The sequence below is a fragment of the Cyprinodon tularosa genome, unplaced genomic scaffold (assembly GCF_016077235.1).
Source record: "Cyprinodon tularosa strain WSP-4 unplaced genomic scaffold, ASM1607723v1 ctg369, whole genome shotgun sequence".
Lineage (NCBI taxonomy): Eukaryota > Metazoa > Chordata > Actinopteri > Cyprinodontiformes > Cyprinodontidae > Cyprinodon > Cyprinodon tularosa.
The window spans coordinates 739,846-756,580 of NW_024039084.1; the positions used below are offsets into that span (position 1 = coordinate 739,846).

The window sequence follows — 16,735 nt, forward strand, 5'->3', positions numbered from 1 at the left end:
CTGGTTAGGAGTGGAGAGGGAGTATCCACTCATCGGGCAGAGAGCTGTGTGCATTCTTCTTCCCTTTGCCACATCATATCTCTGTGAGATGGGCTTTTCAACTGTTGCTTCACTGAAAACAAAATAGAGATCTCCGCTGAACATTGAGCATGACTTGAGAGTGGCAGTATCAAGCCTGTATCCCCGTTTTGAGAAACTGTGCAATGCAAAACAGGCTCATTGCAGCCACTAATGCAGGGATAAATAGACCTGTATTACCAGATGGATTTCACTTCTTTTCTTTTATTAACAGATTGCAGAGTGGCACTTTAATTTTTTCTATCTTTGAGCTTGATACAAATTTTGATACAGCTGCATTTTTATTTTCTTTATTTTTGAGCTTGCTGTTATTTGATGTAGATAGTTTGTATTTAGATACTACTTGTTACTTCAATAAAATTGGAACATTTTAAGATTGTTGCATATTTCATTAGCATTGTGTTGGGGCGATGGGGACAGGCGGGGCTTGAAAATTCCCTCTTGTCCAAAGTGGGGAATGACAGAAAAAGTTTGAGAACCACTAACCTAATGATTCATTGGTTAATTCAATTCAATTATGTTTATTTATAAAGCGTTACTTCACAACTCATGTCACCTCAAGGCACATAACAGTTCACCAGATCATCCAGTCGAATTCATTCATAGTTTTCTATCTAAGGAAAACCAGTTGATTGCATCGACTCATTGACTCGAATGCAATCCCTCACACTAAGCATGCTTTTACAGACAGTGGAGATGAAAAAACTCCCTTTTACCAGGAAGAAACCTCCAGCAGAACCAGTGTGAGCGGACATCTGCCGACTGGGGTTCAAGGTGACGGAAACAGAGATACAAAAGGCAACTGCAAAAGGCGGCCCCGTCCCGGAAACACACAGCCAGGCAGACGAGCTCTGATCCAACTCCCATGTCAGAGGATGAAGAGAGCACATCCAGTCAGTCACAGTCAGAGAAACAGGACTACACTGAAAAACAGGCAGATCTCCAACATCTATAAACAAAAGTGTTGATGATAGCAGCAACACTGATATTTATGGAGACGTGGCAAAGCTACTATTAGTTAGTGGCCCTTCTCTTAAAATATTTAGTATATTTAGTTTTCTGTTAGATCAAGATGATCTTTCTAAAAACACTAAAAGCTAAATGTTGTTTGTTTTTTTAACAATATGCTGAGCATAAATAATGCATTATTTTCACAACCTTGTGCCACCTGTATTAAAAAAACCTGACTGTTTAAAAAAAGATGAATAGATGTAAAACTGTGTCACTCCTACATCCTGTCAGATTACAAATGCCACACCAATCTAAGGTGCTGGTTGCTACACAGCAAAAATGGCAGTGTTAAACTCTAAAATGTGGTGTTAATTAAATAATGTGGGTTTTGTATTAACAATGCACAGCATTAAATTAACACTACCAGTGTAACTTGTGACATGTTTATGTTGTTAGATTGGAGTGTTGCTGTTTACTTTAAGCCACGCCATCCAGTAACAGCTGCAATAGGCGTAACAGAGTCTATTAAGACAGAGAGTATTAAGATAAAAGTTCACTCTTCTAGTGGCCTCGTTCTATAAATGTACATTTTTAGATCATTTGAGGCAAGAACATTATACTGTCCAGTGTCACTATATGGTCCATTTACTGACTTAGTTCGTAATTAAATAAAACAGTTCAGGGCTAATTTTAGCCCGTCTGAAGCAGCCTTCTCTCAGCATAGCCGTGTGTGAAGTACCGCTGGCTCTGATAGTGATTTTTTGTTTTATTTATATTTAAATGAAAACAGTAGGAATTTATTATTATCTAGAGACTATTAATAAAAGGAGGTGAAACGCAGCTCCAGATGAGCCGAGTGTGTGGTGATGTCACAGGTATGCTTCTGTTCTAATTGACCCATATTTATTTTCCCTGCGCCCATTCTTCCCTAGTCCACACTTTCCTGTGTTCTTCAGAAGAACATACTTGGCGAGAAAACAAGTCAGTACTTACGTTCTTGTGAATTGAGAAAGGCCTTGGTTTAGCATTAAATAAAATGTATTTCGGGGCATGCTTCGGTGTTGCATTGGCCAGCGTGCACGACTAGATTGACCATCAGCAACAGTTTCTTTAATGAGATATTTCCAACTTGGCCTTGTGCTAAAACACGCCTTTATGATCCAGAGCAGTAGATTTCTGCTCATAAACATCTTTTTCACTTTTGATTCATCATTGGTCCATCAATGACATACAAATGTCTTGATCTGCCCTAATAGCTCATCTTAATTTCTCATGCCTTTAACCTGCTTAACTCTGTCCATCTCCTAATTATTACTCTTCTCATCCACCTGCCGGTTTCCCTTATATTAGGCTCAGTTCCAGCTATCGGGGGCAGATCATTGATGTTTTTTTTGCTGTCTGTTTATACCAGTAAGTTTGTCTGTTTGGGTTATTCTATGGTTCACATCCTGGTTCCCGGCAGCCAGAGGAGTGAGAGGGTTTTAGTGTTTGACTTGTCTTCTGATTGTGTCCTGATCCTTCTCCGCAGAGCCCTCAAGGTTTTGGCTTGGAATGCAGAGAGGCTCAGTTTTATTCCCGTAAGCCTGGCTCCTATGAGGAGACCAGTTTAAAGTCCTGCTCAAATCCTGGCTCCACGTCTTGTCTCTGCTTCCCTCTACTACTGAGCCTGCCCATCTGCAACTGAGCTTGCCTGTCTGCTTATGTGCGTGTCTGTGTGGGCACGCTTCTGCACCTGACTCTGGACTCTGAACCTGCCTAAAAGCTCTGTGGATACCTGGAAGTCTGGATCCTGCTGTTTCAGTTTCAATGGAATCCTCTGACAGATCGTAGGTTTTCTGGATTCCTGAACTGTTCCTGCCTGCTCTGTCATCCCCTGACCTGAATTGGCTTCCTGCAACTTCTCTGGGTCTCCACCGTCAGGGACACTCTGGGCGACAGTTGTTGGCCCTTTAGCTGGATATCACCCCTTTCAAGGGAGATGGACTGAGTAGTGAAACCAGGTAGGTGACTCACTGTGATTATCATCTTCTGTCAGATGATCTTGGTCATGTACTGTGTTTCTTTCCTCCAGAGAGTGTCAGTGATTGGGCGGTCTCTGTTCCCCCTCCTGGAGCTGCCGCGAGCCACGGATCCACAGCGGCATGCTTCTGTTCTGTCAATGTTTTTATTTGAATAAATGTTTTCAACATTTCTACTGGCTATCTCACCTTTTATACTTGGCCCATCTGTCCCGCTTCATGACAACAAAAATGGCTTTAGTTTGTACTAAATAGGCCTATGTAAACTAAAGCAGAGTATAGCCTCTTTTTACTGTTAGAACATTATAAAAACTAAAAAAAGTCAAAGATGAATATCCGTTCATAAACTTTGCTGAATGAAGTCAAACCATTTTTGGTCGTTATCTGAAGAAGCCTCCCTTTATCAGCTCCCCGCTGTCCTCGACAGAACTCCAGCATCTGTTTCTATTTAATTTGCCGTTTGAAATTTAATTTCACAGATCTCGTTAGGAACCCGCAGGAAGTGAACACGGCGGCGGCACATGAGACACATATGAAGTTAGGAGTCAAAAAGGGAAACAAAGAGAAGTGAAGAGAGGAGAAACTGGATAATGAGAATTGATCGATATGAGGGGGTGGGGGTGATGTGTATGGGCTTTACCTCTTAAAAACACAGAAAACAAAAGGTGTGCACACCTGCATGAGCTCACTGAGACAGAATCTGTTAGGCTGTGTGTGAATCTACAGGATCTATATCTACCCCTGGACTGTGATCGTGTCGGCGGTGTGTTTCTGTGCTGCACCTGTTCTTGTTGCTGGAGATCCAGTCAGAGATGTAGGCAACAGCCTGACGGTGGCACTGCTTGTTCCCAAAGCTGCAGGCCAACATTATCAGCTCTCTCTGCAACTCTCTGCAGAAAATACACCAAGCAGAGGACATTCAGACGTCACACTTAAAGCGACAACATGTTTTTGTTCTGTTTTTATCAATAAGCTTCAGTCTAGAGGAAATTACTTTAATCCTGACTCAGTTTAGAAGACTGCTAATAAAACACACAGTAGAAACTGAACCAGATGTTGAAACTTCTCCCCGGGTTGCAATTGCAAAGTCTGTTAACCAAACATATAGAACAAAGCGTAAAAAGGAAAGGAAATTTGCTCTTAAACTCCTCGCTGTTGTTGAATCTTCTTTCTACCCGGGTAGAAGAAATATTTAATCAAAAGACCAAATGAATGACTAAGTGCAGACAAATGATGGGTAGATGGAGCGGTATGTCCAGAAGTGTGAGTCATTGTTTCGTACTCAGTCTGGTAGGACGCCTGCAGGATGTTTCCTTCTGCTCCAGGTCCATTTGTAGGCCAGCCCATCTGATGGTATCGTGATGCCACCTGCTTCAGCACATAGTCCTGGAAAGACCCACAGACACAGTCAGAACTGAGCCGACCATCATGAAGCTGCTATTGATCTATTGTGGTGATCACAGAGTGCTTGTTTACACTGAACAGCCTGTAGTCGTCCGTGCGGTCCAACAGTTTATCCAGCTGGTACAGCGCTCGGCTGGCGGCGTGCCATGGAAGAAAGGACGTCTCCTCCGGTAGGTAGCCAATCAGCTGCAAGGGAATGCCCTGGGGGAGGTAGCCCGCCCTGATGAAAGAGAACAAGGAAAACCATCAAGATTGATAACAGCCAAAAAGAGGTGTCAGAAAAAAAAGTAGGCAAAACCAAACAAAAGCATCCTGGTTCCAAAGAAAATCTTTGATAATATATATTTTTGAATTTCTTTCAATCTAATTCTAATTAATAGATTATTATTACAATGGATCAATGGTTCCTTCTGCTGAGCTACTATCATGTAACTTAACATGCATCCCTTCTCCAACACCTGAATCCAATGTTTGGCTTCCCTAATCAGTATTCAGTCATTCAGCTCTGCAGAGGCCTGATAAGAAGACATTTATTTGGTTCAGATGTGTTCAAGATGATGCATTGAGGAGCAGCTCCACAGGTCTTGACTTGGGCATTAATGAATAGCTCCATCTACCAAGATAACATGAGCATTTGGCAGGTCCAAAGAATTTGTAATCTTTTAACCTTGAAAACTCAATTAATTTCTGTCATTTAATGCAAAAGCATATTCTTTGCACATAAAGTGAACCAAACATGTTAGCATATTAAGCCAAGTTAGAATGGCTAAAATATCCCACTGACATGTCAGACACAGAGGACAAAATGAGGACCTTATTGCTCAGCATTTTCCAGGATGATAGCATCATTTAAAGCCTGAAAATGTAATTTGTTGCTTCTGACTGCATAAGTGAAAAGTGAAAACGGTGTTGAAATACAAAGAGATGTCTGCGGCCCTCAGGAAGATTGTTTAAGGAAATCAGATGTGAAATCACAACTTACAAGAAATAATTGGAATCCAAACTTCCAAATTTAAAAACTGTAAAAAAAAATAAATTAAGAAATAAAATATTTGTTGAAAAAAATACGTATAAGAAGATCTGAAAACAAATATTTTAAAATCATAAAATCTATGAAATCAACAAAGTTACACTCAACCTTACTTTGATCAAGAAGTAGTTTTTTTGCATTTTTTTTTTTACAAATTCTTTTTACAAAAGTGCCTGTAAAACGTTTCTTTAATAGAACAAAATTCACTCCATATTGATCCATTATGTAAGGGAAATGTATGCTAAATAAAATAAAACCAAATCTTAGAAACCTAAGGGTTATTTTTGACAAAACATTGTCCTTAGAGCATCACTCAAAACTACTGACAAGGAACTGTTTTTACCAACTGAGGAAAATCTCCAAACTTAGAACAATTGTGTCCAGAGATGATCTTGAAAAGATTATCCACGTCTTTGAGTCTTCCTGCTTAGACTACTGTAGCAGTCTAATCTCATGTCTACAGAAAAAGGAGTTGTCTCGTCTTCAGCGGGTTCAGTACTCTGCGGCGAGGTTACTGACTTGTACAAACAGAAGGGATCATAACACAGATTCCAAAAGCTCTTCATTGGCACCTAGTCTCAATCGGTTCTAGTTTAAAATCCTGCTGCTGCTGTTGTGTCCTTATTTTTTGGCTCTGATACTGATACCCGATACCTGGCTGTGCAGCATTGGCCAATATCAATACCATTCCATCTGTTTGAAATAAATGTGTGTATATATGAAGAACTGCATACTACTTTGATTTAAAATAATTGCCATCATGGCTTTGTCAAGCTGCTGCCTACCTTTGTGAAACAGGAAAAAGACTAAAACAAAGTGAATCCAGTAGAATTTTTTATTGCCTACCTGGAATGGGTGACAATAGTTGAATAAACTTTTGGCTCTCAAAATAGCATCGGTGCCCTATTTGTTGGTACTCGTTGGTAGCGATGCCACCATTTTAGTTCTCGATTGGGGCCCTGCCCAATACTTTTGTCTGTATCGGTGCAACACTAGTCCTTATGCCCCCGCTCGGAAGCTGAGGTCTCATGACCAGAACGTGTTCATGGTCTCTGGTACTCGTTACAGGAACAGGGGAGATTGCTTCTTTCAGGCAGTTGCTCCGACGCTCTGGAACAATCTTTCCTTGTGCTTACTTGATTCTGTTTATGTTTTTAAGCGCAAACTGAAAATTGATTTGTTCATTGTTTAAGAAAGCATTTTAATTCTAGTATGTTAAGTGTTATTTTATGAACATATCTTTTGTGCTTGTAAACATATTCTTATTTGTATTGTAATTTTGTGAAGCACTTTGTGACCATTATGTCTGTGAAATGTGCTATAAAAATAAACATTACTTACTTACTAATTCAAAACTTATTCAACTAATTTCTTTCCTACAGAGAAAGCCAAAAATCACTTTTTCTATAAAGCTCTTCTAATGTGATACTTCAAACTTGGCAGAAGAAAACATTAATAAAAACATGTCTATTTACCCACTAATGATATTAAACCAGCACCACAGCAAGCAAGGCAGGTGGAGTGTCTCTCCAAATGCCACAACAGTATACATTTTTCACATTAAACATTGAAACAATTATTAACCATATTGTCTTTTTTAAATAAAACCCAAAAAACAAAAATGTTTTCATGTTTTATCACTCCCTTTATCTAAACTACTGCTGTAGAAGTTTGGGGACTCACAGAGATGACCTCTGGGTCATTTAATCAATGTCTAGTCAGATCGTAGTGTAGACTCACTCTTCAACTCTCAGGAGTGATTCTCAAAATAACCCACCACAGAAACAAGTTAAGGGAAAGCTAGCCTCTAAATGCCACAGAAACTATTAGGCAGGCCGTGCTTTATTTGCACCTCCGTGCAAAGTAACAACGTTTCTGTGTTGTGAAACTTTTGGTGATGTCAATGCTGGTTTTGTTAGGAGGGGTACTTTCTGTCCTACCACTTAATGTTAAGTTCCATCCAAAAGTCAAGTGAAGCAGTAGAGGTAAAGTCAAGAGCTTGAGGGCGTTTCTTTTTTAATTCTTGATGTTCATAGAGGAAAACTTGGTTTTCATTCAAGAGATCAATGCAAACACTTGACTCAAATGTTCAGGGACACACCGACACTCTGACGTCCACAGAAAGTTAATCTTTTAGAGATAAGACTAAGTCTCTGAGCAGCCGAGACACCCCTCAATTCGTCGCATTTCCATAATCTCCCTCATATCATCACCAAACCCATCATGCACCTGGGCGATGATGCATTTCCATAATCCATCCGGCCTGCAGAGACTTTGAGTTCAGAATGATCCAAAACGCTGACATGATTTCACATAGAAGCACCAGAGAGATGTGGCAGTAACCATGGCAACATCAGCGGACCGTTTATCTGTTTTCTTTCCTGTACTCGTCGCCTCAGCGTTTTCCATTTTATCAAACTCCATCCATCATCTGTTTGACCACATTAGCATTCAAATGTGCATCTCTACTCAAACTGAACGGGATCTAGAGTCTGGAGATAAGGGATGGAAATATTTATACTGCTTGAAAACTACATAAACTGGTTTGAAATGAAAACATGAAGAGGGGAATGTCAGCCAAACTCACTGATAGAGTATGATCACAGAGATGCAGAAGGTTTTCCAATCATGATCTCCAGCCATACGTGTTCTGGTGCTTATTTGTGTCATTAAATGTGGTGTTGCCAATTGGGTCCTCAGCAAACACCATGGAGACGGCACATGTGCCCAGCGCATTATGAACACTGGTGACAGCACTGGACAAAAAAATTAAATCTAGATAAGTCATTTTTTCTTAAAATAACTGCATTTGTTCTTGGATGGAGGAGGTAAAACAGACATTTTGCCAATGGAACAAGACAATTTAAATTTGAAATAAGAAAACATAACTGCATTGTCTTATTTCAAGTGTATGTTATCTAATTATCTTATTTTAAGAGTAAAAATAATCATTCCATTGGCAAGCTATCTTATTTATCTACTAAAATTAATGGTTATTGTAGGATTTTTTACTTATATCAAGATGGTGTTCCAGTGAGTGTTTAAAAATTTTACACACTTACAACAAATTAAATTCAACAACTTCTTATTTGTCATCTTATTGTGTATGAAAAAAATATCCTTCGTGAAAATACAGGTTATTTTCTGATACTTTACTAAACTTACATAGCAATTTCCAAAAAGTACCACAATACTTTCTAATTCCTTCTGAAATATGCAGTTTTTTTTTTTATAACTGAAAACTTTCTTCTGGTAAACATTTTCTCTAGTTCTTAGCTAAAACTAAAAGGGTTTGTATCAGAATGTACATTTTTGGGGATTTCTGGAACATAGAATGCACTTTTCGTTTACTGGTTGTATTCCTTGGGAATTCTTGAGTAGGATCACACATGTTGTTACTTTATTAAATAAACTCCTTTTACAGGTGATTTTTAGGACACCTGCCTGGAATATGGAGGTAATCTTCCAGAAAGAAAAGGGTATTTTATAGCGCCTTTTAGGCCCCGTCCACACAAAGTCAAAACGAACACGAAACGCTGATATTTTCCAAAACGTTTGTCGTAAAGACGGAGACGTAAAATAAATGTGATCGTCCACACGAATGCATGAAAACGCTGCAAAATGTATGCCAGGCCTGTAAGTGGCGCTGTGGTGCCAAAGCAAAAATAAGCGACGAAATGTTGGGCATGCGCACTAATATTTATACATGGTTGCCCTGCGGGTCCATTTTCGTGGTTCAGTCAAATTCAGGTGCTGAACTATGTCGTCGATATTGCTCTGTTCTTCCTGGAGATATTCCAGAAGAAGAAGATTCTGTTGTAAGCCCGACAGCAGGGCGAGTAGCATGAGCAGCAACCATTCAATACAGTACGGCGCCATTGTTGTTGTGATACTGTGTCGCGCATGCGTGTTTAGAGGCGACGCTATGACGCATGCGTGTAACAAAAAAAATGCGGTTAGAGCTTAAAGATGGAAACGCGAAAACGGCGTTTTGAAATCTTCCCACTCTGAAGGCTGAATAAAAAAAAGATCGTTTACAGACCCCCAAAACACCGGCTTCGTGTGGATGAGAGGCTGGTTTGGTGAAAAATTTGTGCGTTTAGGCCAGGGTTCGGCTTCGTGTGGACGGGGCCTTAAAAAAAAAAACATTTTTGTTTTTACATCTTATTTTCTATTAATTTCAGGAATGTGCATTTTACTTTCTTTTAACCCTTTAAAGCCTAAAGAGAAAATTACTTTTTTTTTGGTCTGAATTCCTTATTTGGACTTTTAACAAAATATGTAAAAAGAAAAAACAGAAATACATTTTTGATATTAATAATTTATTACTATGCGATAAGTCAAGATTATTTTTTGTGTAGTCTTCTACTGGCTTTTATCAGGTATATCTGATAATAGGATTTTGAGCAAAGTTTTTACCATTAAATCATGCAAAAGGTGTCAGATGCAAAACATTTCAGAAACCGTATGTATCAAATATGATACATTTGGCATTATAGGGATAACTGTCTTGAAAACACAGATGCATTTTTCCCCATATGGTGTTAATTCATTTAAATTTCAGGCCATGATCTGGAAGATACAGGTTAGTTTTGGTATTTTCCCACAACTTATGGTCTTAATGTATTCTATAACAGGTTAAGGTTTAATTGTCTTACTTTACTTCAGCGGAAAAGGTGGTAGAATTGACCAAAACAGCATCTATTTTAATTCCAAACTGATTTTTTTATTGTTAATATCCGAGTTGTACAAAAGAGTCATAACATAATAATTTTTTCTGGAGGATTTGGAAATCTTTTTTTAATCATCAAATTATTATGAATACAATATATGAGCATTCTGTGTGTACTGAGGAAAAGCCTTAGCTTAGTTGCAGAGTGAGCAACAGTGGCGCAAGATATAAGAGTTCGTCTTGCAACTGGAGGGTTGCTGGTTAGAACCCCAGCTCCATCTGCCTTAGGCATTTTGTCAGTTGGGAAGACATTTTGCCCACATTACCTTGTGCTGATGGACCCTGTGTACGACACCCTTGTTACTGTCAGTGTGCCCCAGTGCAGCTGTTGCTACAAAGCAGAGCTGTTTTGGCTTGTTAGATCAGAGGTGACTGGGTTATTTTCATAGTACACAATGGTATCACAAAAACTAGCGGGTCAATACGGGTCAGATGCTCCTATTGTATGCCGGACGGAGCTGAGCAGTTTGAAGGCGATTTATAACCAGGGTTGTCTGTCGAGTCTTTTGATGTGGGTCAATGAGCTGTAAGGGTATAAACAAGTTTTTTCAGACTAAAAATACAAACAAAAAATTAGATTTAATTAACAATTTAATTGACATAAGAAGTCATAAATAAATTGGTTAACTGGACTGAAAATGTGTCATCTAAAGCTGCCACTGGTAATATCCTTACAAGTTTGGTCACTCAAAGTGGAAATATGTCATGTTGAGGCAGGATGTGTTTTTATGTGTTTTTTATACGTACCAATCAGATTGTCAACCGGCATAAACCACCCCTCTCTGTCGGATTGCCGCTACGCCTCGATCCGGCCAGGTCGGATCAGACTTAAGACTGGATTCTTTAAACAACACATTTAGTCCATTCGATCATTTCAGTCACTGATGTCTACGTAAACACAGCTCTAGAAAAGAGAAACTGGCTCTTCGATTAGAAGGTACAGAATTAAAAATAATCTGAACCTCAACTGCATCTTCCTTAATGAGAGGAAGTACATTTCTTTTATTTCCATTTTTTTATGATAAATCAGGCTAAATAAGTACGTTTCAAGCCTATTTTAAATACTCTAAAAAATCTGAAACATCTGCATTTCCTAAAAGCTACATCTGGGATGTATTTGGTTTTTAAAATTCAGTTTCATCTCTTTAGGAGATCATCAGCTCATTGGATCCTTTGTTCAGTTGATTCATATACAAAAGAATTGAGAAAGCTTAAGAGATTAGTAGGTAAATTTCTAATTTTCCCTTCCAGTTCTTGTCTGTTTTTTGGTCTCTCTCCCAGCGTTGTTGTCGTAATGAGCTCATTAACTCTTTAACATCGTTAAGGACCACTTAATTGTTTGTCCATTAGCTATTAGCAAGGCTCAGTGGAGAGCCAACAAGGGACGGCTTTGATAACACGCACACACTCACAAAGGGAGGCGACATCCATCACTATTAAAGCCCAGAGTCAAAGAGACACAGCCATTTATTACTACAGGACCCTTTTCACGCACACACCAACATACCACCACACACCAACACACACACTGCCACCAATTGGCATTTATTGCTGCGTGGATTGCTCCTGTTTCAGTCAATTGAAGTGTGAGAGAAGAATCAACGTGACTGAAATTAATCCTGAGATTAAATGTCCTTCCAAGCGTAATCAATTCACTGAGCAGAAATGCTGAAATAACATCTTTGTAAACAAGAAGTATTTTTGCTCCTTAAATGCACCAAGCAGGCAGTCCCAACCCTGCTGCTGCCTTCGGTTCTAACGAGAACGGAGAGGTTCTCCATCTTTGATCCATTTCAGCTTAAGTTAATCACCGGCTGACAGGAATTTTGTTAATTCAACATCAGTCATCTGTCAATCTGACCAATAAACGCAGAACTCTAATTCAGCTAATTGATTTTAGCTAAAATGCAATTTTAAAGGGAAATTTCAGCTGTTCAGATTGGGAAAAAAAAAATAAAAACAAAAAAACCTCTGATGATCCTGGTTGGAAACCAAATAGAGGCTAGAGACTGGTCATGAAAAAAGGATTGAGATAATAAAGTGATTATGTATAAGTAGGACATAGCAGCTCCCACAGTATATCAGCATTATTAGGATAAAATATTCTGCTTACATTTAAAAGTGGTTGGAAAAACCCAGCAGCATATCTGGTTTATTACATGGTGCACAATGTACTTTTTTGAGAAAGAATCAAATTTGCAGTAGCCCAGTCCAGCCTTTAGGTAATGAGTTCTCATTTCAACAGAATTTCACTCTAAAATTTTTGTCATGTAAGCTCCAGAGCTTTTGTTGAAGTTTTGGCTCATCTGGCAACATGTTGCAATGACACCATGATTGTGCACATCAGGGTTTGGTTGAGGTTTGGAGGACCCAAATGCAGAGGTGAGGAGGCAGAGGTGAGTTAGTGAAGATTTAACGAAATTAGTCACGGGCAACTGAGGCAGGAATCCAAAAATCCAACATAAAAAGTACAGAAAAAACCAGAACCATGGAGACGTCAGGGAAACCATGCATGAGGAGCCAGGGAAACATGAGGAACCAGCACTTAGGAACTGCACGGGGAGTGTATATATAGGAGACAGAACAAAGGCAGGACTAATGAGCTGATTGGGAGCAGGTGTGAACAGAGGAGTCTAGAAAGGAGCAGGGGAAAAGGAGTAGAGACTGACACAGGAGTGGATCTTCACTCCTGTCCCGTCCCACTCCCACAGAAAAAAATTGTGTCCCGTCCCGATCCCGGGCCAGAGTAGAAATCTAAATCCTGTCCCGTCCCACTCCTGGTGAAATTACTCCCACTCCCATCCCGCTCCCATTCAGAATGACTCCCGCTCCCGCTCCTGCTCCACTCCCATTCTTGTTTTTTTTTTTGAGCGTGGGTGGAAAAACTCAGAGCGGAAGCACTGTTGGTTTTTGGGTCGTGTCGTTTTTTTTGACTCGCATTATAGTGTAGGCTTCAAGGAAAAAACTACAAAATGGCGGCGGTGCGCCAGTACTGGATTTTTTTTCTTTCTTTTATTTTTTGGCATTAATCCTAGTTTTTTTTTTTAGTTCTTATTGGTTTGCTCCCGCTCCCGTCTGCTCCCGTTAATGTTTAATCCTGTACCATCCCAATCACGTGATCATTACTAATGCTAACTCCCATCCCACGGGAATCCCGTGACCCAGGGCCGGCGATTGCTACAGGCGAGCTAGGCAATTGCCTAGGGCGACAAATGTGTTGGGGGTGCCCTCTAGCGTCGCCCTTAGGCTTACTTCCCATTAATCATAGAATTAGAAAAAAAAAAGCGAATTAAACAGGTTATGAAGCGTCCGTCAGTTTGACTTAACCTTACGTATATATAAATAGCAAAATATGAACAAATAAATATACCACCATTTTTTTATTTATTTTTTCACATTTAAGAGAAAATCGGAAAAGATTCTGATCACTTTCCAAGCGCCCTCCAACCCGGAAGTCGTGACGTCAATCACTGCAGCATGTCCACCAATGTTTTGGAATGAAATTGTAAGCAAACGTACTTGCTTAACTTTGCTCGCGGTCGGGCCCGTCTTCATCATCCACTCAGAGTATCACTGGTAAGCGCACACAGACTTTGTAGCTTGTCCGGTCAGTTAAAAATATTAATTGTGAAATCCGTGTTGTAATCGGAAGCATACAAGCTAGTTAGCTTGAAAAGTAAATAAAGTTTCAGACGTGCTGCGTGATGATGTGTTCAGATTGGCTCAGTAAAACGACAATTAGGTTATCATGATGCGTTCAAGTGTAACGTAAAGAAAACGGGAAATTTAGTTTTTGGCGAGAAACATGAGTAATACAGTTGTATATTGCCTTATATATAATTAAACTACTGATGCCAACATTTATTAAAAATTACATTTAATTTAAAATACAATTATTTATTTGTTAAATATTTTCCTAATCACTAAAAACATTATGAAAAGTGACAGTAGACAATACATTAACCAACAATTGTGAAAATATATTCTAGTTAGTTTTATGTCATTTCGAAGTGGCCTGTTACATTAGCCATGTTTATTGAAGGCTAGAAACGTTTTTGTTATGCTCACTTGTTAAGCAATAAAAGCAATACCAGTTCTGTTAAAAAAATTTTGTTGCATCGTCTTTCCACCAAATAACAGAAAAGTATTGATAGTGGTATCGATAAAGACTCGGATCGATAAGGAGTATCGATAAAGGTATCGATATCAATAAATATTAACGATCCCCATCCCTAATCTTGACCAGCGGCGTAGGAAGCGGGGGGGACATGTCCCCCCCCAATATAAAAGCCAGGTGGATATGTCCCCCCCAAAAATTGTACCGCAAAATATTAGGTTTTGACATTTTTTTAACTAGCGTGCTTTTATTTTGAAGGCGCAGCATAGCGTTACGTCACTGTACTCCCCCTCCCCTCTCTGAACTGCTGAGTGTTTGAGCACTCAGTCAGCAGGGAGGGAAACGGCGACACAGAAATCAGAAACTTGTGAAAGAGGTAAAATAGTCTGTCGGGATGCTGCTATGAATATTGCCCATTTATAACGTTTTGTTTTTAGTTCACTTTCATATATAGAAACTGAATCTTTTTGGTCTAGTCATCTTAGTCTTGTACGGAAGAGGATTAGGGCCACTGGAAAAAAAAAGTTAACTGATTTTTACATTTTTTTTTAGTTTAACATGGGGAAAAAAGTCAGAATTCTGACTTTTCTCAGAATTCTGACTTTTTTCTTCTGACTTTTTTCTCAGAATTCTGACTTTTTTCTTCTGACTTTAATCTCAGAATTCTGACTTTTTTCTCAGAAATCTGACAGATGATTAATATTTATAATCAATTTACAGTGTTTTTATTTTTTTTCGGGGGGTACTTATACAGATACATAAAAACAAGTAGGTCTAACTAAAAAATAACCAGAATATATGTTTAGAGTAAAGATTGACTAGTGTTTACACAAGCACACAATTTCAAATCTGCTGAGCTTGCTGTGCAAGAAAATGTAAAATATACGTATAAAGAAATATAACAGGAAGTACTGCTAAAACATCAACTAAATGTTAAATAATGTAGATATTGGTTTAAAAAATTCTTCAGATTTGGAAATTTGGAAGGAATACATAATTTTGAAATTAATCAACAAATCTGGTAAAAAAAAAAAAACAACAAAAAGAAATAAAAAATAAAAGTTGCACTTTTTTACTTGAGGAATTTGTTGAATAACTTCATAATTATGAGTTTAACTAGTTGGAGGTAATGCTACACTTCTCTGCTTCCTGTCCTGCTCATAAAAGGTAAACCCGCCATCCATTTTCTACATTATTTGGAAAACACAACACAAATGTAATATAACAAAAGTATGTTTAAAAACAAACATGTTAGCATCCAGCCATAGCCATGTCTGTTTTAGAGACTAGCTCTCTTCTGCTCCTCTATTAATGAGGGGACCCCTCAGGCACGTAAAAAGTTGCCTAATTCCGTCATTTTCCACCAATGTGTCACTGGCCACCTCAAACAACTTACATCTTTGTCAGTGAAGCTGAGTGCTCCACATCTCTTCCTTCATGGTGCCCATCTACATTAAGATCCAAAATTCTGAGATTAAAGTCAGAATTCTGAGGAAAAAAAGTCAGAATTCTGACCTTTTTCCCGTATTAAACTGAAATGAAATGTAAAAATCACTTAACTTTTTTTTTTTTTTTCAGTGGCCCTAATCCTCTTCCGTAGTCTTGGGCTGATCACTCATCCAATATTTAACTGCTAACTTTCTCTAGACGTTTGCTACGCTAGCCAAAATGTTTTTTTTTTTTTATATATCTCATTTCAGTACAATGCCACCACCAACTAAAAGGCTAAAACAGCAGTAGGACTTACTCAGATTTTTTTTAAAAGAGAAACGTCAGTGTGAGTTACAGTCACCTAACACAACTTGTGTTGAAATTAGCCCGATCTGGGCGGGAGAATTAATTTTAATTCTTAGCAGCGGCGGTCGCATTGGTTGTGCAGCAGTCCACTGCACAACCACTAATTAACCAACTAATTAACTTCTGCACCTTTATTTCCTCAAATAAACTGCTGGCTCCTCTTTTTAGACGATAAACAGATTAACACAACATTGACAACTCTGTAGTTTTCTCTGTTCTGTAGTGCAAACTGGAATTAAAGGCGCCATTTCTACCAAAGGTCTTGACAGACTGGCGACCTGTCTAGGGTGTACCCCGCACCAGCACCTCCCGACCCCACTAAGGGACAGGGTGTACAGAAAATGGAAGGATAGATGGATTTCTACCAAAGGTTGATAATGCGTTTTTGAACCAGATGCTTCAAAGCGCCCTGTCCATAATTCTTCAACACACTGTCAGCTCCCTCTGTCAGTCAACCTATATAAATTCATTTTTGACCATTATTGCAAGTTTGACAAAATAAAACATATCAAATTTTGCACATGTGTGGCTTAGTGAATTGTTTTTAATCAAACTGAAATATTTGATTTTCTAGTGTGATGCAGACACTAAATATGCTAAGGGTTGAA

General features: G+C 38.8%; 1 protein-coding gene across 1 annotated transcript in view; it reads right to left on the minus strand.

Moving 5' to 3' along the window:
• LOC119790590 (thyrotropin-releasing hormone-degrading ectoenzyme-like) overlaps positions 1-16,735 on the minus strand; it is a 247,636-nt gene that overhangs the window by 26,309 nt on the left and 204,592 nt on the right. Inside the window, exons 14-16 of the mRNA XM_038296194.1 lie at positions 4,524-4,671; positions 4,330-4,433; positions 3,830-3,937 (exon numbers count right to left, since the gene is read on the minus strand). Of these exons, the coding sequence (XP_038152122.1) occupies positions 3,830-3,937; positions 4,330-4,433; positions 4,524-4,671 (360 nt within the window). The remainder of the gene's footprint in view (positions 1-3,829; positions 3,938-4,329; positions 4,434-4,523; positions 4,672-16,735) is intronic.